At 39.4% G+C, this 23,570-nt stretch overlaps 1 protein-coding gene across 1 annotated transcript; it reads right to left on the reverse strand.

Annotated features, from left to right (window-relative positions):
* Positions 1 to 2,531: 2,531 nt before the first annotated feature.
* Positions 2,532 to 18,883, reverse strand: SLC40A1 (solute carrier family 40 member 1). Its single transcript, XM_018071853.3, has 8 exons — positions 18,694 to 18,883; positions 18,447 to 18,514; positions 14,086 to 14,245; positions 13,142 to 13,257; positions 12,688 to 12,814; positions 9,322 to 9,564; positions 6,819 to 7,478; positions 2,532 to 5,821 (listed from the first exon to the last, which is right to left on the reverse strand). Exons 1-8 carry the CDS (start codon positions 18,731 to 18,733, stop codon positions 5,502 to 5,504), a joined length of 1,734 nt encoding a protein of 577 aa, XP_017927342.1. The 5' UTR covers positions 18,734 to 18,883; the 3' UTR covers positions 2,532 to 5,501.
* Positions 18,884 to 23,570: the final 4,687 nt, after the last annotated feature.

The following is a 23,570-nucleotide window of genomic DNA, read 5'->3' on the forward strand; positions in this document are numbered from 1 at the left end:
CTAACACAACAGGTGAGGGGGGAGCACTGCAGGACCACCTCCTGGAAGAGGCAGGATTACACAAGACAGGGGAGGGAGCTGCAGTTATTGCAGCTGGTGGTGTGTACAGACCAAGGACATGTAGATAGAGACCACCGCACTTCGTTAGTTCTGCTGCTCAAGGAGGAGCTTGTTTTCAGCCTCTGGCACGGGGTCACCGGGGTGCAGATTTCCTGTGTATTGACTCTCCCCTGACTGAAGCAGACAACAGCTTATCATGCACAAAGTGGGGGTGTTTCCTGAGCCAAACTTACAGCTTTAACACATTTTGCTCTCGTAGGTTTTTTGATCCTAATGTGTTATGCTTAGGTATCTACTGAAATTCTAATAGCAGCATCTACTGTACATTCCCTTACCCTTATCTGCCAAAGGAGGAGACTCAGATTTTCTAAACATAAGTAACTTCCCATGCATTTACAAAAGATTAAGAACTCTTAACTATGCACGTGTGAAAACAGATTGCTCCATCACTCTATATGAAGACTAAGAGTGGAAAGCACATAGCTGCATGCTTCTCTTGTGACCAAATACAATAAAGTTTAACTAGAAAGACATATTGACCCATACAAGGACAAGCTGAAGTATTTGAAAAAGCATTATTGAACAGCGTGCACTTTGTCCATGCTCTTTGCAAGCCTTTAAGCAAACATCCTTGTTCAGTTTTTTCTGCCCTTCAGTGTTGCAAAATATAGTGTCTTTTTTAAAGCAGAAGCTAAAGGTATAGTCTTATTCCAGGAATAAAATAATTCTTATTACATCATGCAGTTAAGAGCACCCACAAGCAGGAAAAAGAATGTGTGAGTACAGAGAGCAAGATAAAAAGGACTGTTACTCTAATCCTACCAGCTTCTCTGGTACTAACTACTTGAGAAAGACATGAATGCAGAGTACAGCACAATATATTCCTGGAGAATCTGAAAATAGCTCAGTCTTGAGGTGGTTGGAAAGGCATTAGCCCCTCCACAGTGCTAGACTTAGAAAAGCTATTAAGTTGCTCTCTCTTCTCTAACAGGAAGTCTTTACTCTAAACCACTTCATGTTTGCTGACCTGGGACATACACATCATATACTGCATAGAAGCAGATATAACAGTGACTGTAGTATTTTAAAACTACTAGATATGAACCTACTTACTCTTTTTCTAAGAGACAATTTTCTCAATAAAGAAACAGAAAATAGTTTAAATTGAAGGGACTGATTTCCTTTAACAAGATTCAACTTCCAAGCCCCATTATCAGTGCTCAGTTTATGCAAACGCTTTTGAAAACAAAAATCAATTAAATATTCAAGAGCAAAAATAACAAAATATCTTGCCTTCCACAGGTAGGGCTGATAAAGCAAAAGCAAAGCAGTGCAACAAGCAAACAGTGGTAGATACCTCCAATCATTCTACCTTTGGCTGCTGAGCCACTGAATTCCACAGGAGCTTAAAAATCCCTGAACTTTCCAAAATGTGAACTGAGTGAAGGAAAACAGTGAAACCACCAAAGGGTAAATTGTGAAGGGTTAAAAACGTGGGGTTTATCCACTTAGCATACTTCACAGTAGTCACAGTTCTTTTTCTTTGTACTTTTGTACCTACAGAAGTGGATACGTGTAACTATATTTCCAAGTCAATATTCCAACACTTGTCTTAGTTTGTAAGTGGTAGTGATGGGGGCAAACATTGCTAAAAATGAAACTTGGTAATCTGACTTTTACATTGACATTTAGGGTAACTCTTAGAGAAACATCACTTACCCTAATGCCACAATTCTGATACATGCAATGAAGCCTGTAGTTCTAACTCACCCCATTCTAATTTGCACATGGGAACAAACAATTACTACTACTAACTCTAATTCCCACAGAAAAATAACAAGGTAGTAACACAACCAGGGACAAACCATAAAGGTGTTTTTTTAGGCAAACCTCTAGTTCAAGGATGAATCAGTTCCAAGAAATCCTAGTGAATTAACACAGTATCCTTCTAAAGATCAATTCATCATGCAAACATATCCTAACTACACATAACCAGAAGCAGTCCTGTATTTAATTTTGAGTGTTAAAAAGTATTACATTTATCTGTGAGCACTCCTACACCTAGGGTTCTCTTCCCTACAGGTTGCTGCTACAGAAGGCCATTACCTCAAATTCAGTATGGGAAAAAGATGAGTGGGAAGGTAAAATCATTTGCTTTCTGTTGCTCTGCAGGCCAAGACACAAAACTGCACAATGACCAATGCAGGACCTGGGCCGCAGTTTCAATACCACAACTTCATCTCCAAATATTGTGCCTTACATTACCACTGTGATAAAAATAAAAAGCAATGCACTGAAGAGTTATAGGGCCATTGAAAGGTTTTGACTACACTTGACATTTGCTGCTTCCTCAGTGCTTTTTGTTTGTACTTCAAGGCTGTTCCATCCCATGATGCTGAAAACCTTCATCCACAGGACCAATGCTAAATGTAGCACACCAGCATCCCCCAAACTAAATGATACAGGACAAATAAGGTTTTATGCAAATTTATTCATTAGCTTTAACAATACATAAATCAATACTATGTCCAGCATAAGGTTGTATAATAAAATATTCTGGTAAGATTAATTTCTAGTGCGAACATTTTTAAGGGCAGTTTTCATCCAATTTGGACACATTTTTTAAAAAAATAAATAAATACAAGGCCAAAAATGCTTACTTTATGAAAGTCCTGCTAAGTAAGACTTCAGGCTCCACGTTGCTCCAAAGCACTAACAAGTACAGGTGTCTGTGTACATCTTAGACTCGCACACAAATGGGCTGTGCTCAAGCAGCAAACATTTTTTGACATCCAACTCAGACCAATACATACCAGATTTCTAAAGTAGACCTCCTTATTCCTCTTAAAGCTAGCATCCACTTTTTTACTGTAGGATTGTCTTGCCTTCCAGCTGTGATCTGCACATATGAATCCTAACATACAAAGGTCCACTCCCCTCGTAATATTATGTTTTTGGCTCGAGATCCTGACTGCACTCTCTAGTGGAACTATTTATGAAACAAATTGCTACTCAATTCAAGTACACCTTAAATTGCCCTTGGAAAAAACAAACAAACAAACAAACACTAAAACATTTTGAGAATAGGCAGGTACATTACATGCTCCCAGCTTTCTTTGTTATGCTTTTGGAGCTCTCTAAACTTCAGGAATACATCCCCTGATGGGATGTTTGATGCTTAGTGCTATGGCATTAAGTTTTAGGCACGCTGGGTTCTGTGGGCTGCAGACAGTCCAGGAAAGGCTGCATTTTCAGCTTTGTTTCCCTGGTGGTCAGGGAGTCCAATTATACACAGTGGCATTCAGATGTTCAAAGTGCAGTATAGAGGCATTCGCTGACATCTGGACTGCTTTGATTTATATTTAGCAATATTAAAATCTGGTCCCAATTTAAACTAGATACACATGAGAAAACATATTTGGCACATCAAAGGTGTTTTATTTACTAGTGTACTTATACTATATAGGCTATCCTTTGGGTATATTTGTTCTACAAATCTAGATAAGCTTGTTTTGTCTTCTGACAAATTCTCCTGATGGCAAAATTCCCTTTTCCTTAAGTTACACTCAGGATTGAGTCACAAATTTTAAACCTACTCTAAATTACACATTTTACTTCATTATATTAAAAAATCCTGCCAATGCTTGGTCAAAGTATAAACACTTACAAACCTAGTGAAAACATCCCTGAGAAACTTTCAGCAACATAGAGTAATTATTGGTTTTGGTCCACTAGAGAAAATTGTTACATCCAGGTATTGAAAAATGCGGGCTACAAGTCCATTAGTTGTACACTGGATTCCCATTAATTCACTTTCACTCCCCTTACAAAACATTGTATCTGAGACAAAGACCACTAGAGGTTCTTTACATTCTATTTAGTTTGATAGAGAATGTAATTGTTAAAAAAAATTGTGATGAATGGCCTAGATTCAGCCCTGGTGTAACGCCTTTAATTTCAATGGAGTTCACACACATTCCAGGGTTGAAGTCTGGCAACAATATGACTGTGAAGGACAGTACCTAAAGTAAAAAAAAAACCAACCTTAAAAGTTAGAGGATACTTTTCACAAGCTGCTGACATTTTTTTGCATACTACTTACTTTGCAAACAAACATTTTACCAATATTGAAGTTTAGAAGTCAGACTGCCATGCCATAGGAAAACTCAAAACACCACCTGGTTCAACTCTACTGAGAAAGCAAAGTGCACAGCTTCCACAAGAGTGCACATAGGGCTAATGGCTATGGAAATACTGTGTTAGCACACATGCAGGGTAAAGAAACGAGCAAAAATGCAAGAACTTCTTGAACAGAGGGATGTGTCAGCTTTAGAGGGTCACACAGTCCACCATCTCATTGGTTTAGCGATAGTTTAGAACAAAGCCAAAACTCAGATACACATTACATAAATGCAAGTAATCCACCTTCTTTTGCCTGAAATATTAAGTATTTTCAAATACAATTGTTTTCAGAAACTCTATTAAAGCCTGATATATTGGAAAATTTATTAAAGCTGCTTGTACTCTAAGGCAAAAAACTAAGTTAGCACTAGAATTTATCTTTCTGTACCAGTACTCCTGACCTTAGCACTTTCTGCTACAAGCCTGAGCAAACCTGCAATTTGCAATTAAAAAGCCATGCTCTGTAATGTTACATCAATAGCTTCTGCTAAATGAGGCTGTTTCACTCTATGAAGTGCAACAAAAGTGTAATACAATATCTTGTACCTAACACTTGTCTAATTTGTAAGGAAACATGCAAAAAAGCCTGCAAAGGTGTTTCCATAAAGTTAAACCAAAACAGATAAAATACTATAATGGTTTTGGGGAAAACATCAAAAACTTAAGAGTCCACTTCAGGAATCTACAAAAGATGACAGAATATTCTGAATTGGAAGGGACCCACAAGGACCATCAAAGTCCAACATTAATAAAGGACATTTATACCAATTTAAAGAAGGTAGGGGAGCAGAACCGTTCATGGTATGGGAATATTGGAGAAAAACTCCAAAAAAAACCCCAAATACTGTATAACAAGTTATTATGAAGCAACTGAAAAAACCCTTCATTTTACTCAGAGAACACAAGAACTGTTCAGAATTTATGAGCAAACTGAGTAATTATAACCACCCAACAGTATCACTGTGGGGGTCAGCAACACAACTTCAACATTATTTTTGAGATCAAACACTAGACATATGACTGCTGGGGACCCTTTGATACAACAGCTGTCAAGATCCAACTGGGCTGTCCTCTGCCAAAAGTGAAGCCTTTTTACAGAGTTGCTGTAATACGAATTTTCTCTCTTGGGACAGCTTCCCCAGACAGCTAAGTTATGCATTCAACTCTAGAGAAACACCTCAGACAGGGTCATAAAAAGGGAGTATACATGCTTAACCATGATATTTGTGCAGCAAAGTTAGTAAGTGAAGTGGATCCTTTCAGACAGTAGATGTATTACCAGGTGGTGAACTGTCAGGGGCTGTTTTGGGATCAGGAGTGCGACAAACAAACAGTTGTTTTCCCAAGGTTTTTTGGGCAAATCTGAAGTACATTATGTGGCCCATTGCAACAAAAGACACAGAAATAAGCACCAATAAGCCAAAAGCTTCAGGGTTTGGGGCCAAGATGACCATGATGAAGTGCAGCAAATCAAGAAGATAATTCATGGAGTTTTGGACACCATTTATGATGCCTCTTTCAGATTCTACCACATTTTCCTGGAGTAACTGTGTGACAGTCAAATCAAAGGACCAAAGGCCTATGGAGAGGAAAGAAAAAAGAAAAAAAAGAGTTATCCATGCAACTGGGATTCTCATGGTAAGCTCTCATCACTGGCACAGTACAATTCCTCCTTCCAAATGCTAATTTCTGCCAAAAATGCACAGGATAAGATATCCTCTTGTATGACTAGAATTGATTTCACACTCACAGTCAAGAGCAATTTACTTTCCTTTTACTAATATTTCCTGAAATAATACATACAACTGGACACATTAACTTGCCTGTCATATCTTGCTTCAACATGTCTATGAAGTTAACATTTCGCTCATCTTTTCCTTGTTTAAATAGCTGGTTTAAACAGCTATTTACTGTGTATTCATGCTAGCTACAACCACTGAGTTTTGCAAAAGATGTCTGCAAAAGAATTAAACATGTTTAAACTATGCAGAATACATAATTTAAAATGGTCTCAGTTGACACTAACTTCCATACTGTTTTAGTCCATTAATGATTCAGCTTTAAAAGTTTATCTTGCAAACAAACCTAAGACATGTGAATCAAGTATTTTATTCCTCCTCAATTCAGCAAAACCTGCAGAAATTAAGTACAAAGATTCTACAAATGACAGTTATTGTTCATTACATTCATGCATTTGACTGCTGCTATTGACAAATACTAATACTACGCTAACCAAGAGTTTGAAGGTTTTGACAGCAGACGTGTTTAGTTCTGTTTCCTAGTAACAGTTTCATTTGGCTGTGATAGAATATCATTGATATGAGCATTCCAAAAAACCAGTTACATTCATCTCCAAATGTGGTAACTTTTTCCCATTAGTGACATGCAATGTACAAGAAATTAGTACTTCATTCTTTGCCCCAGTGATCATTTTTATGTGAAGTATAAAACGTGATACAGCACTTCAACTATAGCCTAAATTCTAAATTAAAATTTGTATTTAGTTGACAGGCACTGCGATCTTTAAAATGAAAAGCAGTTAATAAACAAAATTTTAATAGAGACATAATACTCACCAACTCTAGCAGCAATGACTCCTGCAAACAGGAGACTGACAGAGATCAAAGGCACGGGCTCAGGACTCATCTCTGGGTCGCTGTTAGCAGGAGTAGTAGACCCGTTTAACAAGTTGGGCATTCCAGTTGCCAAAATCATTTCAGGTTCTGGAGATGCTATAGTAGGTAATGGCTCATTTTCAAATAGCCTGGCACTGATGTCAGCAAATGGGGAAACAGTCAAATCCATAGGACTTCCAGGCATAAATACAGAGATGACACATAAGATCAGACAAGCAAACTGAGTAACTCCAGAAATGAGGCCTGTGCGGATGAGGCCGCACTTGCGACGAAGCCAAGTGAAAGCTACTGTTCCCATGATTCCAGTGACTGCCGAGGCACCCATGAGGAGGCTTAGCACGGAGCCACTCAGCCCCTGAGTGTATGCATAGCCTGTAGTGATACAATCAAAGCCCAGAACAGTCATGTACAGAAATGCAAGACCCATGCCTGCGAGAAACACCGGCTGGTTGTAGTAGGCGACCCATCCGTCACGGAACGTTATGAAGGGCTCAGCAATGCGGGCAGCGCAGCCGACTTCCTTCTCCTGTGGGGGCTCAAAGCCAGTTACATCTTTCTCAACAATTAACTGCACTCCTTCAGCAGGTTTCATGTCACTCTCTGTGAACAGAAAGGCAGCTGTCAGATACACTCCTGCCTGGAAAGCGCACAGCGTAAACCGACAGGCAGCAAGTTCACTTCTGCAGAAGTGCATCAGTTAAACACCACGGCCAAGCTCTCTCTGAATTACCTAAATAATTTAAAAAGTGTCCTAAAAATCCCACCTGTAGGGAAGATCAAGTAAAATTTATCCCTATCAATTTCAACTCCTGCTTATTTAGTTAAACTGTGATAGAAGAAAGCACTGCCTGCTTCTAGACTTGCGACTGAATGCTCCATTTTCATAAAGAAATTATTTGTTTAACAAAAGCTAATGTTAGTCGACATTTTAACACAGCTTTGTATGCTTAAATACACTAATTGCAGAAAGAAGGGAATACTTAAACACCTGTCAATATCTCATGTCATGGTAGAAGAACTAAGGCTGAAGCCTATCCAGAGGCGAAAGTTTTCAAAGCTTGACTTAAAAAACCCCTTCAAACCAGGCTTTTCTACAATTTTATTTTCACTGTAATATAGGAAAAAGGCACCAAAAAAAAAATAAATCCAAAAACCCCATAGCAGTATTTACATTTAGTAATATGGATAGAAACTCCACAAATGTCTGGATGCCTGCGCAGTGTTTTTACACTGTTAAGCTTAAAACTAACTCCACATATAGTGAGAAAAGAAATATTCTTGATATTTTTAAAAATACAAGTCTCCTACTAAAAATCAGATACTGCAATAGCAAAGATTAAGAGGTGTTTCCTACATATTGACATTTGCTAAATGCTTCGTTTTTCAGAAGTCATTAAGAGCCAGTTCCAAAGCCATGGAGCCTTCTACACTCTATTTTGTTCCCCTACCCTGGACTGCCATCAGCCTAGTCCAAGAGCTTACTAGACCAGCCATTACCACAATGGATCTGATGGCTGGCAAGATATGTCTCTTCAGTACTTTTAATAGCAGCTTCCTATCTCACCTTATATTGAGCAAAAATTGCTAGCTAGCATTTAAACAAAAAGCAGGAATTCTTCATATTTCTTAAAAAAAACCCAAAATTGCAACCTATTGGTTTTTGGAGCCCATGAGATGAGCTTTCAGTAGCATTCACATACTGCAACCTTAAAAAATGAGAAAACACTTATGTTTGGTATTCCAGTATCTAACACTTCAAATAATTCATAGAAATAATTTGTGCTTCTGAAACAATTTTTATTGCTGATATTCAGTCTACCTGAAGTAATGTTAATACCAATTTTAAGGCTGCTTATAGGAATAGCCATAGTCATAGCCATCTACACTGTAAGCCTCATTAGCTCTGCTTGGCCAAGAAAGCAAAATTGAAGGTCAAAGTAGATTTTTTTATTCCTCCACCATTTCATGCAGCATAGCATTCAAGCCTGCCAGGCTAGACCACCTATTCTACAACCTCCTGAAAGCATGTTGGTACTATATATAAGTAGAAATGAGTTAGCAAGAAATAGTCTTACAGAGGTTGTTTTTCCCTTAGAAACTACAGAGCCAAGGGCTTTGTCCAGATTATTAGCTATGGTACAGATGAACAGGAGCATTCCTTACAATCAGTCCTAAGTTAGAGGGTATACCTACTCTAAAGGGTTAAATAAGAGGAGAGAGATCATTCTTTGGCTGTGTTTTATGGAATTCCTCCAACAGCTGCACTAAGTATTGTTACTTATATTAGAGTCTCTGGTATTTATGTCCAAAACCTGAAACCTCCAAGCTCTGAGTAGAAAGCTACATAGCCTCAAAACAGTGTCTGTAGAGAAGTCAACACTTCATTTGACTGATACAATTAATATACTGTAAATTTGAACAGTTACTTCTGTGTTTTCAGTACCTTTTGTTACATTCAGCTGTTTCAGTTCTGATTCTTCAACTTTGGCAGATTTGAGAGCCAGAGTAGGGGTTTTCTGATAAACCTTCCAGAGCAGCAGATATTCCACACACATTGACATCAGGTTCCAGCCAGAAATGAATCCACAGCCAATCATCGGGGAGCCAAACGTCATTATCTGACCAACCGCCATTGGGGCCAAGATGTTGGTCAACTGATCAATTCTTCTTATTGTGGCATTCATATCTGTCAGAAATTATGATGGCATAAAATAACTGTGGAACACTTACAGTTAAATATTCACTAGCATAAGAGTGGATTACACACGCACAAACATCAAGCTAAGTAGTCTTGCTCTGACTGTAAGTGGTTCCAACGGGAGAAACCAGAGGCACCTTCAGAGTGTTCAAGTGTTTAAGTTCACTGCCATCAACCAAGGTGTTTCTAAGCCAAATCCCTACTCCTGCCAGTTTTGCCTGCATGAGGTCTTCTAGATTAAGCATGCTGGGTTTACACTGAAAGTGTAATTCTGCAGGTAAAACTGCTGGTCCTGAGATCAGATCACCTTTACATATCACAACAATGATCTTGTGGACTCCTAAGTCTCTCTCTGTAACACTCAAACCTGCTGGAATTGTGCATGCTAATCTCATTAGGTGGAATTCTTTCCTGTAAAGATAGTAGTTGCTGAAACTATCTCCCAATACTGCAACACATATTTCTTAGTCTCCTTCACTTACTGCTAACAGCTGGTGACAACAGCACCACCACGATAGCAGCAGACCTTTGAAATGGCTTTACCTTTCCTTGTTGAGTCACACTGGTTGATGGCAGTTGTAGGCATTCTCAGATCTTACTGAGCAAAGTCCTCACTCCTTTCTGTTCCACACTTTGATGTTAACAGTCAAAACAAGCAGTCCATGCTTAGAACAAATGCATCTTCCATTTGCTGGGAGGGGATGCCTCACTCTCCTCAATCTTAGCCATTTCAGTGTCATTAAACCCTCCAGGTTCCTCTGAGTTCCCAGTTAGTAGTGCCATTGTTCCACTCCTACAAGTTGCTTGACACTCAAGGGTTTCACATATCAGGGCTTCTACACAGAAGTACATCTCAAGCCCATTTTAGAGTTCTACTATGAAATTAGAGCTTTTGAAGGACAAGTGAAACTGTACATCAGTACAAAGCTGCTTTACTGAACCTATAGAGAATTATTCCTCGCCATTCAAAGAAACATTTATGTTATTCTATTTAGAATTCTAAGTCAATTCAGTGTTAATGTAGTTAACCCTCAGTCAAATAATTTAGATGCTTGCATAATACTTTGCTTTAGAAATTCCAAGAACTGAGCTTTGTTTTTTGAGTATTTGAGGAAGGCTAATATTTCCACTCAGGAAAGGTACAAAGTAAGAGTGAATAGGAAAACTAATTAATGGCAATGAAGAAGGGGAAGCCAAGGGAATTTTTTATTTCCCTACTTCACTAACTTGCATAACTTAGGCTCCTCTTTGAGGAAAGGTAGCAGAGCAGACATGGACAACAGTATTTGCCACAAAGTCAATGCTGGCACTTCATTATTTTAAGTGAGGGAACTTCAAATCTCCAAGTTAAATCACGATTAAACGCAAAACAACCCTATTCAGCCTGGAAGGGATCTTTTAGATAAATCTGTTGAACTAAGGTGCTTAATTCAGTGGCTGTTTTTGAATGAGAATTTAGAGTAACCTCTTGCCTGATTTTTCAGTACAAAAATCTATGGGGTCATACAATTGTGCCCAGGACCATGAAGCAGTGAAGAGGCAGGACTGCCTCCCAGGCAGTTCTCTGCAGGTGTGGCCTGTGCCTTATCTCAGCTGTGGTATGCAGGACAGGCACTGGGGAGATGATTTGCTGAGTAAGATCTGACACAGGAAGAAAGGTTAATGAGAACTATTAAAACTAAGACTCTTACAGACAGCTGCTATTTTTCTACCTGTGATTCACATGCATGAAGAAAGTTCACCTGTACTGCTGCTCTACAAAAGGCATGACCTAGAAAGGGACAGCAAGGTCAGAATAAAAGACTACAGGGGAAAATTTCAATACTAAAAAATTAAAGTATGGCACTTCCAATGCATCTAAGAATTACCCTTTCCTGGATAAGATGGGTAAGTAATATTCCTTCACTGAAGATAAACATCAAGTAAAAAATCTGGAATACAGGATTCAAATCCCTAAAAGGATTCCAAAGTTTATGGGCAATTTAGCAGCTTCATACAAAATCAGAGTCCAGAAGCTGAAATGCTATCTAGGCCTGGAATTATTTCAACTGTGTCAGACTAACTTTAGTTGCAGAGCTAGTAAGCTATAAATGTCTTGGTAATGTTAAGCTGCTCTGCTCTGTGTTTGCAGTTCAGTATCAGTTCCTCTATGTGAGAAGGCTCAAGCCCCTTTATGGGGTTGATTCAGAGCCCATATAACCTGATCAAATTCACTGCAAAAGTGCTGCTTCCCTGTCTGTTACAGTCAGAGGAGCAACAGAGCCAAAGATCCATCATACACCCCTTGGGGTGATTTGTCTTGGGGCAAAGAGTACCCCCAGCAAAGGAGAGTCAGATTCAATGCATCCTTGGGCAGGTTTGGGCAGGTTCCCAAACTCCAACATCTAAGTACTGTCATGACTACCAAGCTGCAGTAGAATTTGAATGAGAACTCATTCCCTCTTCTAACAGTACCAGTGCTACTACACAAGAAAGGGTGGGAGGAAGGAAAAATATTTTCTAGGTAAAAAAAGATGATTAAGTCTGTGGTCAAAGATTAAAAGTATCAGATGGAATTGGAAGTTCTACTTTCCTTTGACAACTGAAGAAAGGTGTTCACAGCTCTGAGTTAGACATCTAATTCTAGAGAAATACAAGATTTCCAGTGTGTCTGCATGCACAGTGTTACCTACTGGCAATATCCTGATCCACCTACTTAACTGTTCTGGACTTCATTCTCATGTGCCTCTTGGATCCCTATGAGAGGAGCCCAGTTATGCAAGAGTTTTCTGTTTCATTCCAGGGACCTAAAAATAAAGTATTGCAACACTTGGCTTGTTCAGCAAGACTAGTTTTCCTGACAGATCTGCAGCAGGTCTAAAAAGAGGACAAAACAAGTTTAGGGATGCCTAAGTGAATTGTAATCACAACAGTAATTTCTGATCTCAGTCAGAGCAAAGAAGAGCAAAATAAAGGCTGCCCCTTGACTTGATGTTTTATCATAATATCTGGAACTCAAAGATGCACTAATATCTGTAAAACTCCAGTCTAGGAAAAAAAAACAACAACAAACAAAAAACCCAAGCTTGGAAAGTAAGACACGTAAAGTATTAAAAAAGCAACATATTTCACCTGCCAGTTTGCTTCTGTCTTCCCCTGCAACCACAACAATCCAGTCCCTCTGAATTGTGATTGCTGTGGCAGTGCTGGCCAAATTGGCAATATTTGCTATTGTGATAACCAGGATATAGCACACCGTCTAGAGAGGGGGGGAAAGAGTTACAACGTGAGAAAAATTCATGAAGAAAAATCTCCACCTCCTGCACAAGCAGAAAAGGATTTTACATTTGAATTCACACATTTTGGCATTATTATTCACACAAAACAAGATCAAGTCTACTTTACAATTCCTGGCAGAAAACAATCATGTCTGTTTATGCAACAAGCTCAATTTCATTTGCCAGTTTTAGCTCCCAGAAATGTCTAAACAGACTAGAGGAAAAAAAAAAATAAAAATTCATCCATCTCCCATGCTCCCCAAAGTTCTTTGTAAAATAATTTCTTATTAACAAGTTCAAGCACTCACAAGAAGCCATCCATGGTATAATGTCAAGAGTTGTGTCTTAAACAAGAAGATAACCATCAGGATAATACCACACAGGATGACAGATGCATTCTGTACGATCAAGGATGTCTGGGCCACTGTTTTAAATCAAAACAGAGAACAATAGTTATGAAATAAGAATGAGCTAACTATAACCTTAGGGAGGACATAATTAAGGAACATGCACAGTTTCCTTAAATAATTTTATTTTCCTAGTCTTCCCAAAATATGAGCAGCAAAAGTCTACTTCATATTGCATTTTAATCTTCCATTGTCTTAGAGAAACAAATTGATGTCTGATGTAACTTTGTAGCTCTTGATTCATAGTCCAAGTAGGTCTTTTCTCAATCAAAGTCTGTTTAAATGCTGATGTTATCTTTCCAGTAGTAAAAGCCTAGCTCAAACCTCTAAAACTTATCTTCAACCTACCATGGATGGATGGGATGCTATTTTGTAAACTTTTGGAAAGTAAAAACTCATATGAAGAACTTGATGCCATTTTCTTTATATAACAGGCTAGAGCATACATTTTTAAAATACATATTATGCAAATGCAGTGTGTGTTTACACTGAAGTGAAAGATGTTTGTATCCTGACAGAAGACAACAAATAATGCAAGTGTATGTTAGTGTAAGACTGTAAAGAGCCTGGTCATTAAAAGTTGTGGGCTTTTACCTTCTGCATTTCCAGGCATCTCTCCATACCACACAGGTTTAGCCTGAGTAACATAATCACCACCTAAAACTGTTTTCCTCCTGTCTTAGACAGTATCTTTGTGTAACCATCACCACTCAGACTCTACTCCACCCTTCTTGTAAAGAAATTAGCAAGCCCCATGCTCGTATGTGACTTGAGGAATTAACTCTATCAGCTTTAACATTAATTTGATCCATCCTTAAGCAAATAACCTGCTCTAGACATCTAACCTTTGAGCCTGGAGTTCTTGTCCACCCAGTCTCCAATCAGGGCCCCCAGGAGAAGAACAGATCCCGCCACAACCAGTCCATAGACCGCAGTCAGGAGTAAGCTGTTCCCATAAAGTTCCACCAGGAACACGGACACAGCAAAATGCCACATGCGATCTCCCTGTGAGAGTAACAGAGAACACACACATGCAGCATTACTGTTGGCACTCTGCAGGCACACAGGTTCACTGTTCTACTAACGCCCTGACAAAGAATCTGGATGAAAATAAAGGTTTGTTATGCATGCAAGGGTGGAGTGGGGGTGGTTGTTTTTGTTCTGGGTTTTTTTTATTAGTGTATCCTGTCACCATTGATTTTGTCCCAGTATCACTAAGATCATCTGTCCTAATCAAGTGAATCATTACAGTTTGTAACACCACATCCAAAAATCCCAGGTATTTTCTATTATAGTATTACAGGACCGAGTCTATTATCAGCCACATCCAAAAAGCCTCAAAAAGCTTACATAAATTCCCCAGCACAGATCAAATATTAACAACAGATTTACTGATTATTGACACTATTTAAATAACTTTGAGACAACAGTTTGCTCTTAGACGATCAAAGCTTAAGTGCTGCTTTAAAACACAAGAGTGAGTCGAGTGAAGGCAAGTCATACAATTTAGGGAGGACATGGAGAAATGTTAACTACAGTTTCCTAAGTCAATGGACTTCAGCTGTTTTCGTGTTAAGCATTGGCATATTACTCAGAGGTAGAATATCAGAGCTCATTTAATCTATTGTAAACTCATTGCTAGTTCAGCCTATTTAACTTATTGCTAGTTTAACCTAGTGCTTAGAATACATTTTCACATTCTGATACCACTTGCTGCAGGTACAAAAAGGGAGCCCAAATTGCTAAACATGTGCAAGTGAAGTAAATTCCATACTATTCAAAACATTTTCAGGTTTGCTAATGAATACATGGGGTTTTTCTGCTGTCACATGATGGGAGTCATATCTCACTTTATTATATTGCAAGAAATGAACGACAGAAAATGCTTTATGTAATTAGTAACAGAGCAGATGAATAGAAATCATTCATACTATTCTAAGGCACACAGGTTGTTTAATAAAGGTCCCCTTAACATTAGCCTTCTACAAACCAAACACAAAACTGTTTTCTTCTGCTGCCTTATCTTAAATAAACAATTGCTAGGTGATACAGCAAATAGTACAAATTTCTAAGGACCTCAAATATTCTTAAGGGCTGGGGGAGGTGTAAAAATACAAGTACTTTTAAAAAGCGAAGCCTGCCAAATCTAACTTACCACGTCCCACAGCAATCAAGACATACATAAAAAGCATGCTATTTGGAGAGTCAAAATAACTGCACTTTGATTAAAGTCTTCAATATAGTACAGACACAAAAAGCATTTGCCTTTTAATGTTATTCAAGTTCCCTGAAGGAGTTTTCTGTAAACATTGTAATGTGCAAACCTTCATATTTTTTTCCCTAACCGTAGGCAGAAAAAAATTATACTCCAATCATGTGGAAAGAGAAATTTCATCTGTTCAAAGCAAAACTCTGGGTATTATGTTTTTTAACTAAATCCAATGAGAAATCCTACTACAAGCATGATTATCTTTCATGTCCCCTCACACATATAATAAACCAATTTTCAGTTGAAATACACCTAAAGTCATCTGTAAATATATTCCACTTATATTCCATGGTTAGTTAGTACAAATATATAGAAAATATCCCAGCAATAAATCCACAGGGATATAATTTCCCAAGTCAGTCATTCACTTAATATAATCTGAGGTGGTACTTTAAAGTATTTCACTTAAAATACATGCAGGTGGATGAACTAAGTTTTGATCAGCCTGTATAACTGTTTATTAAGCTAGAAAAGTGAGCCAAAAATGTGCTTTCACAAGAACATTTCACAACAGAAGTTTGGGTTTTTTCTTTATGTAGAGATGTTTCAGCTGCCTAATTCTGAAAAGATGAAAAAGGCATTTAAAAAAAAAAATCTAAGCATGAGAAAGTCAGTGCCAGACACTACTGTCAGATTTAAAAACTGAATCTCACTTGAAATTCATGGGAAGGTTCCCTTGACTCCAGTGAAACCAGGATTTTTCTATACAGTTCATTTAAACATTGCTCAACCTTATCCAATTCATTTACTCAGAGTATTTTGATCAGGCCAATCCACAGAGACAATTCTTGGGGTAACCAAAGCTGTTCCAGCCTGGAAGCATGAGTTTCTTTCAAGAATTAAAAGCCATAAAGAGCAAGCAAAGATCAACAAGTGTCATAAAAGAACAATATTAGTGAATTACAGAGGCTTGAAGCAGGTACATAACCTCAAACTAGGCTCTATTGAAATTTAAACAGCAAACATTGTCCTCAGAATCAGGCAAATCCTTGATTATATATACTTAATCCCACTTCAAAATGTGGGTATTTCAAAACTTCTAAATGGCTACAGATGTTTAGCCTCACTATCCTTTTAAAGACAGCTCTTCCTCTTCTTTATTTATAATTATCCTTACAATCATCTCAAACGGAACGTTTCCAATCCCACCTCAGAACTGAAGCCAGCAAGTTCAGCAGGAGCCAGGCTACTACCTGCTGACAGGCCTCCTGATGTCTGAGGGGCACAGATAAGGCTGGGAAATTGCAACCAACTGACCTTCTGGGAAGCATTAGGCCTGGCAGCAACAAGGTAAACCCAGTTCCATCCTGTTCCCTCTTTACTGCTGAGGGATTGACAGCCATGGATTAAATGCAATAAGGTCTGAGACTCCAGCTCAGCAGAGCACATCCCTGAGGCCAAGCACAGCTCAAATGCTTTACTCAGCCAGAGCCTGACAGAGTCTAGACTTTGTTCAAGTCTCAACATTTGTTGAGCTGTGACATGTTTAATCATTTACAGGTTTTTCTTTTTATTTAGGAATAGTAACACAGAAACCTAATTAGCTCCCTCAGTTACAGTAAAACTCCATTTCTATCAGGTTTTGTATTGTGGGCAGAGCCATTCTAGAACAGAGATGACCTATTACTTGGAGTTCTAAAGATTTGGGTATTTGTTTATTTTTCCTAGTATCAAAAACCTCCAGAGTACAGGAATAGCAAAGTTTAGGAGATATAAAATAAGATGTATTTCTGTTATTTCAGCAGGTTGTTTCAGCAGGCTTGGTCAGGGGTTTTTGAATCAAGATTTTCAGCACAAAACCTACCAGACCATTACCAGGTGTACATTATTAATATTGCTAAACAGCTGAATAGATATTTTGCAGTCTAATGTTTGTTATGGTGTGCAACATTATTCTCAAACTCTGCTTTGTCACCTTTACTCATGTACTCTGAGAGCAACCCTACTGAAAAGCTTCGAAGCACTCCTCATAGAGCAGCAAGCAGGGTTCGTGGGCATGACTGACAAAAACTGCTGCAGGTAACAACCCTGACCTCTAAAAAGCAGCAAACCAAACAGAAACACTCAGCTCCTTCAGTAATATTAACAACTGCCAAAATACTGCACTTGTTTAAACATGTGTTTGATACCACTCAAAGTCTTCTTCCACCAACAGAAACATCAATAGGACCCTTTAGGTTAGTGAAAGCAAGAAGCTGCCAGAATCAGGCAGGCAGTGTTGTAACTGTAGATCAGCCATTTGCTCAATGCACACATCAAAAGAACCCAATGCAGGACTAAAAGGCAAAACAAGGAATATTAGGGGAGAATTTTTCACTTCTTTTTTTAATCAAGCCATTATATGGAGACTTAATGTTCTTAATTTTATTATATAGAATAGAACCACACTGTCTATTTTTTAATACATATTTTAAGGTGGTGTTTGGATTTTTGTAGTAGCCTTCAACTGAGTAAAAGCTGGTGAAGTGAGTTACTTTAGCACAGAAGGAAAGCATTTCAGAAGGCAAACGTTTTTACAGAAAAAGAGACATCTCCTGACAGTGTCATCAGGTTTGCTAAGAAGTAATGGGTCCATTGTAAACACTGAGTATTTCCCATTAGTAAATACAAGTCATTCAGATACATGGACTGTAATGGACTGTCTCTCTCTCTGCTCCTCTTTAAGGAGTCGCACTGGTTCTGTAGTTATTTAAAAAGTACAAAGAGGTACAGAGCCAGGCCCTCCAGAAAGCGAGTACTGCACTACTCTGCACTACACCTGAACCTACCACAATGTATCACATAAAGATTATGAAGACTTAACAGCGAGGTGTTGTAATCAGTCCTCTGTGTTTGTGCGATGTGTGTGAAGATTTTTTGGAAACTACCAGTAAAACTCAGGTAAGTCACGGACAAATTAATAAAATCCTACTTCTACCAGGCCGGTATTTTACTTACCCAAGTGGACAGTGCATGCCCAAGATAAAGAAGAAACTTTGCAGACGTAAAATAGGCAACCACAGATCCTAAACGAGAAACAAGAAACAGATGCTAAAGGAGATGCGGGCACATCCACCGCACTTCGGCACGCCCCGGGTGCACTTGGCTGCCGTGAGGGGGACCCGACGCGGTGCTCGGAGCGGGGCCGCCCCGGACACACGGCGCGGTGCGGAGCCCCCCCCCCGGCCCGAGGGAGCGCACTGACCGCCGCGCCGCCGGCCCTGCGGCTCCGCTGCCCGCGCCATGCCGGCCCGATCCGCCGCTGCCCGCTGCCGACAGGAGGGGGGGACGCGCGGCTCTCTCCGTGTTGCCTTCCCCGACTTAGCCAGCACTGTAGCTGAAGTCGGAAAGCCTTGGCCTTATGCGGCGCGGGCGCGGGGGACGCGCCGCCGCGGGCCGAGCGCCGACGACTTCTCGCTCGGGGGCCGAGATCTCGAGCGGGGGCGGCTCCGGCGCACCGCCCTTTGTATCGGCGGCGGGCGGCACGCCCCGCCCGGCCCTCCGGGCGGCCCGGCCCCGCCGCCCTGCCCGGGAGCGGGAGCGGCGCCTCGCGGCACCGCCGGGCCGGAGTGTTCGCGGCCTCGGCCGCGGCGGGGGGACCCGGCGGCCACCAGCGCCGCTCGGAAAGCGGCACAACGCCGAGGTGATATCTGCTGTGTGCTGGGCTCTCTGCTGTTGCCGCGGTGTTTACAGCGCTTCGGAAAACGTGACATTCGTGAATGGGCAGTTACGCCAAGAAGCCGGGGTTGTAAGGGAAGCGCCAAGTATCACGAGCCAGCCCTTGAAACACCTGCGAATGACAGTGCTTGCTCCCAATTTTTTTTTTTTTTCAAAAAAACCTAAGTAAAGTACCAAAATGTAAGCTATTTAACTGAAATAACATTCTGTTCTAATGAAGATGGTGCAGAATTCACTCCTTCGGTGCTGGCTCAGGCATATTTACGGCCCACCTTAAATACTTTTTTTTTGCGCACTATGTGACCTACTTTTGGTACTGACCACCACCAAAAACTGCATTTTTATAGAACTTAAAAACCAGTCGAAGTGTACAATAAGCTATTTTTTTCTTTCTTTTTCTTTTTTTCCCAGGATATACAAAAATATTTAAGAAGTATCTGTCCTTGTGCAGTTGAAAAGATAATGATTGCTCTCGGCTGCCAGATGATTTTTCATTGTGTAATACTGCAAAGTTGCCTCCTATATGTGTAAAATTGCTTTTGTTTTGGGTTGTTTTTTCGATCTTGTTTTGTTTTGGGATTTTTTTCCCCCAAGTATATAGGCCATCCCAGAAGCAAATGCCTGACATAACAGACCAAAAATCTGCTCTGGTGTTGCCATTCCTGTGATCTTGTTCAAAGTATTTCTTGCATCAATTAGATGATTTTCTATGCATGAATCATGGATTACCCTTTGCATAAAGGGAACTAGACCTTGGGAAAAAAAAATCAGAAATAAAAATTCATATAAACATGGGAAGCCTAAAATTGCTGTTTCAATGGGATTGGTTATCCTAGGTGAGTTAAGCGTTTTTTCTTACGGTATGTTTCTTAAAAAATGCAGAAAATTTTTTCTCAGATTGGCATCAACAGCAGAGAAAATTTTCTTGATGGCTTGTCTTACAAAGCCTTACTGCTTTACTAAAAGCTAAAATTATTTTTCCTAAACCGTAACATTTTTAATATTATTAGCCCATATTAAATAAAAAACCCGGCCGTGTGTCAAAATCAACTGATATTTAGTTGGTTTAAAGTCTATTAAGTGTCAGTGCTTGCATTTTTACTACAATTGCAGTGTAATCCACAAGCAGATACACTTGAATAACTCGGGTCTAACACCTGATTGTTACTCTTCTCTCAGCAGTAAGGCAGCACACAGCCTCGAGGAGCACGGTGAGATGGATGCCTGCTGTGGTCCAACACATCTGACTTGCATCTTTTCCACCCCTGTCCCTGGTGGCACTTGTGGCCACTGTTACAGTTTGGTTACTGGACTAGGTGGACCTGGGGTCTGATCTGGTCTGTCAGGTACCATACCTAATACAGCAGCACAACTGGATCCTACAGAGATTCACTGTCCACCCAGGAACACCTACCAGGACAGCACTGCTGGTTAGATCCTATTTTTATCAATAGAGAACAATGTGGATGAATTAGAGTTGAAATGATAATTTCCGATTGAATGCTCACTGAACTTTATACATGTGCATTGGATTATTTGGATGAAATCATCATCTCTGTCATTTTGTCTACTGGGTAATGATTTCTTATTTGGTGATATTTAAGGTATGAGAAAAGGCAATGAAAACATAGCTACCATCCTTCGAAATTTAAAAAGCAGTGGTTGCTATATCTCTCTGGGATTCCTTGTCACACGTCTCAGACACAAAGCCACTGCACACATGATGTAGGGTACCTACTACCTGCAGGTATCATCCAGAATTTCTTATATCCAAAGCCATATATATTATACCCTTTTCTAAGAATTTCTCTGCCGAATGCCCAGAGGTTTTAGACATAGAGCTAAAAGGCCGTTCTGGATTTATGAAGCATTTGTCTCCTTCTTAAAGCAGGGGAGTTGGCAGGTAGGGAAAATCCATAGTTATTCTCCTGAATTTGCCACCACTTTGCTGATAATCTTTCCCCACATGCTCATTAAAATAAGTCTGAGCTCAGGTCTCTTTCCCTGTCAAATAGGGGATAACAGATCATTTTTACAATACTGATGTTAAACCTAATACAGTAGCTTGAGCACTTTGATTTTTACACCTAAAAAAGTTGCCGCTAAAAAAGTCCCAAGTATTCTTATTAATACTCCACCTAAATCCAAGTTTTATTAGATTGCTTTGTGAAGCCCTTGTGAATATTTTTAAAGATGTAGCTCCTTTTTCAAGTTGACTGGCTCACCGGAGTCTTTTCACCACAACACTTACAGATTTCTGATGCATTTAGGGAGGTGTTTAATAGCTGGAAGCTACACAAGAGGAGTTACCAGTTTTACTTGGTGTAGCCCCGACTCAGCAGTCTTGCAACAATATTATACATAATGGGACAGCTACAGATTTGAGACCAGGCCTGACTAATGGTCACTGGCAGAGTGGAAATGGAGACCAAAAAGTGGGATTGGAACTAAAAAGGCATATATTTATGTTACAGTCTTCCTAGCCTAAATTTTTCAGTGGATAAATTCCATAAGCTTTCTAAGAAATATACTGTTAATGTCATCTCTCTAGTTATTATTTGAGTGAAGAAATATAACTACTGAATTAGGTTTGAGAATTGTTAAGTTTATGATTAAAATATAAAAAATCATTTCATTCGAAAAACAGAGACATTCTTCAAAATATTTCTAAAATGAGACAGCTGTCTAGAACCAAAAAAAGTTATAGTATATTCAATTTGTCAGGCAACAAGGGCAACAATTCAACTATAAGATGTAAACAACTGAAAATGTTTTAATTATTGGTAAATGCATAACTACGATGTGAAGAATATTCAAAGATACGCTTCCAGGAAAGAAATGTCTTAAAACATAAGAGAGGATATATTTTAGCTTTAAACAACTGCCCACATCAGTGGCAGGTTCTTTAAGCACTGTCCTTGTAATAGAGCTACTAAATGTAGAGCAATAGCAATTTTACAGAATAATACCCACATTTGTCATCGTGGTTTAAGCAAAGAGGTGCGAATCATAGTGAGACCTCATGCACGCTCAGATCTTACACTCAGCTGAGAGGTTTCATGAAGTTTAATTATCATGATGTTACCATTCTTCATTAAGATGCACCTCTTGGTGTGCAAAGTGGTTTTTTACTCATGTAGCTCACACAGGGCCTAGCAAAACTGGAAAGGATATATGTAATCTGTGCCTTTTGAAGGGTGAAGCACAAAAGCCCTTGCTGCACTGCCCCCTGCCATGACTCAGGCACAGAAAGCTGTGGCTCTGTTGCTCATAACCCCACACATTCGACTCTCAGAACTACCATCCCCACATCAGATGACACTCAGAGGTTGCAATGCTGTTGCAGAAAGAAACAGGCAGAGATGAGGTGGAGAAAGGTCTCCCAGGTTTTTTAGGATTACTGCTTCCTTTCAAAAGAGATGCTTTTTACTCCAAAACTGTTCATTTCACTTACATGTTAGCAATTTGAATATATATCTACTAATGGTCACTAAGCAAATGCCTACTCCCTCTCACTTGCTCTAAGATCCACAGTGTAATGCTCCTATTGGTTTTGTTTTGCTCAAAGTGACAGCCCCTGTCTCTCAGGGCTAGATGACTAGAGCACAGTCATTTTAACCTGAGCTTTTCAGGACCAGGGCTAGACTCCTGTGACAAACTCTTGTGAGAAAACCATCCAGAAGCTCTAGCAAATTCAGAATTGAGAGGTTTATTTGGAGAGGGTAAAATTACCTAGCTTATAATAAACTCCAGCTCAGGGGGGCTGACCCAGCTCTGTGCTTACATCTAAGATGTTTGTAACTGAACAGCAACAGCCTAACTAGTGAGCAACTGCTTAAAATCACATGTTCTGTGTGACTGCTTGATTCAAGAAGAGAATACTTTTGTCCAATCTTCCTCAGTCATAAGAAAACACTGTACCCTAAACAGAAATAAGGAAAACATCCTGTACCAAATGAGAAAAAAGTAATTAAAAGAAAAGAAGATACCATATCTACTTAGGGATAAGTGGATGTTTTGCACCCAAATGTCAGGAGTAACATTTCTGCAAACTCCCTATATCATATGGCACTTTCATTCTCAAGAGTGGGAATTATTTACTTGAACTGGAACACTGTGTTGAGGAAGGGGCTGAAATGAGTCTGGAGGGTCAGATAACAGTCTATCTGCAATTTGAGCTCATTTGGTTTGTTTTCTTCATTAGAACTTACTGCAGTTTGACTTCTACAGGGTGTCATTGTTCTGCTGCTAAAGAATACAACAATGCTTAATGAACAGAATTTTGTTTCCCGTGTGTATTTTAGTAAACATTATGAAAACACTGGGATTTGTTATTTTCCCCACAGTCATCTAATACCTATGAATTTTGCCTTTACTCCTTAATTCATTTTTCAGGGATTTTGG

The sequence above is a fragment of the Manacus vitellinus genome, unplaced genomic scaffold, assembly GCF_001715985.3.
Source record: "Manacus vitellinus isolate BGI_N305 unplaced genomic scaffold, ASM171598v3 scaffold_20_pilon, whole genome shotgun sequence".
NCBI classification, from domain to species: Eukaryota; Metazoa; Chordata; class Aves; order Passeriformes; family Pipridae; genus Manacus; species Manacus vitellinus.

Bases quoted from the DNA above. Each gene is read 5' to 3' on its own strand.
- SLC40A1 (XM_018071853.3), bottom strand. From the start codon at position 18,733: ATGGCGCGGGCAGCGGAGCCGCAGGGCCGGCGGCGCGGCG. The intron at 13,258-14,085 runs GTTAGATGTCTA...GATTTAAAACAG, and splicing joins CAAGAACTCCAGGCTCAAAG to TGGCCCAGACATCCTTGATC. The intron at 5,822-6,818 runs GTGAGTATTATG...TCCTCTCCATAG, and splicing joins AGTCATTGCTGCTAGAGTTG to GCCTTTGGTCCTTTGATTTG.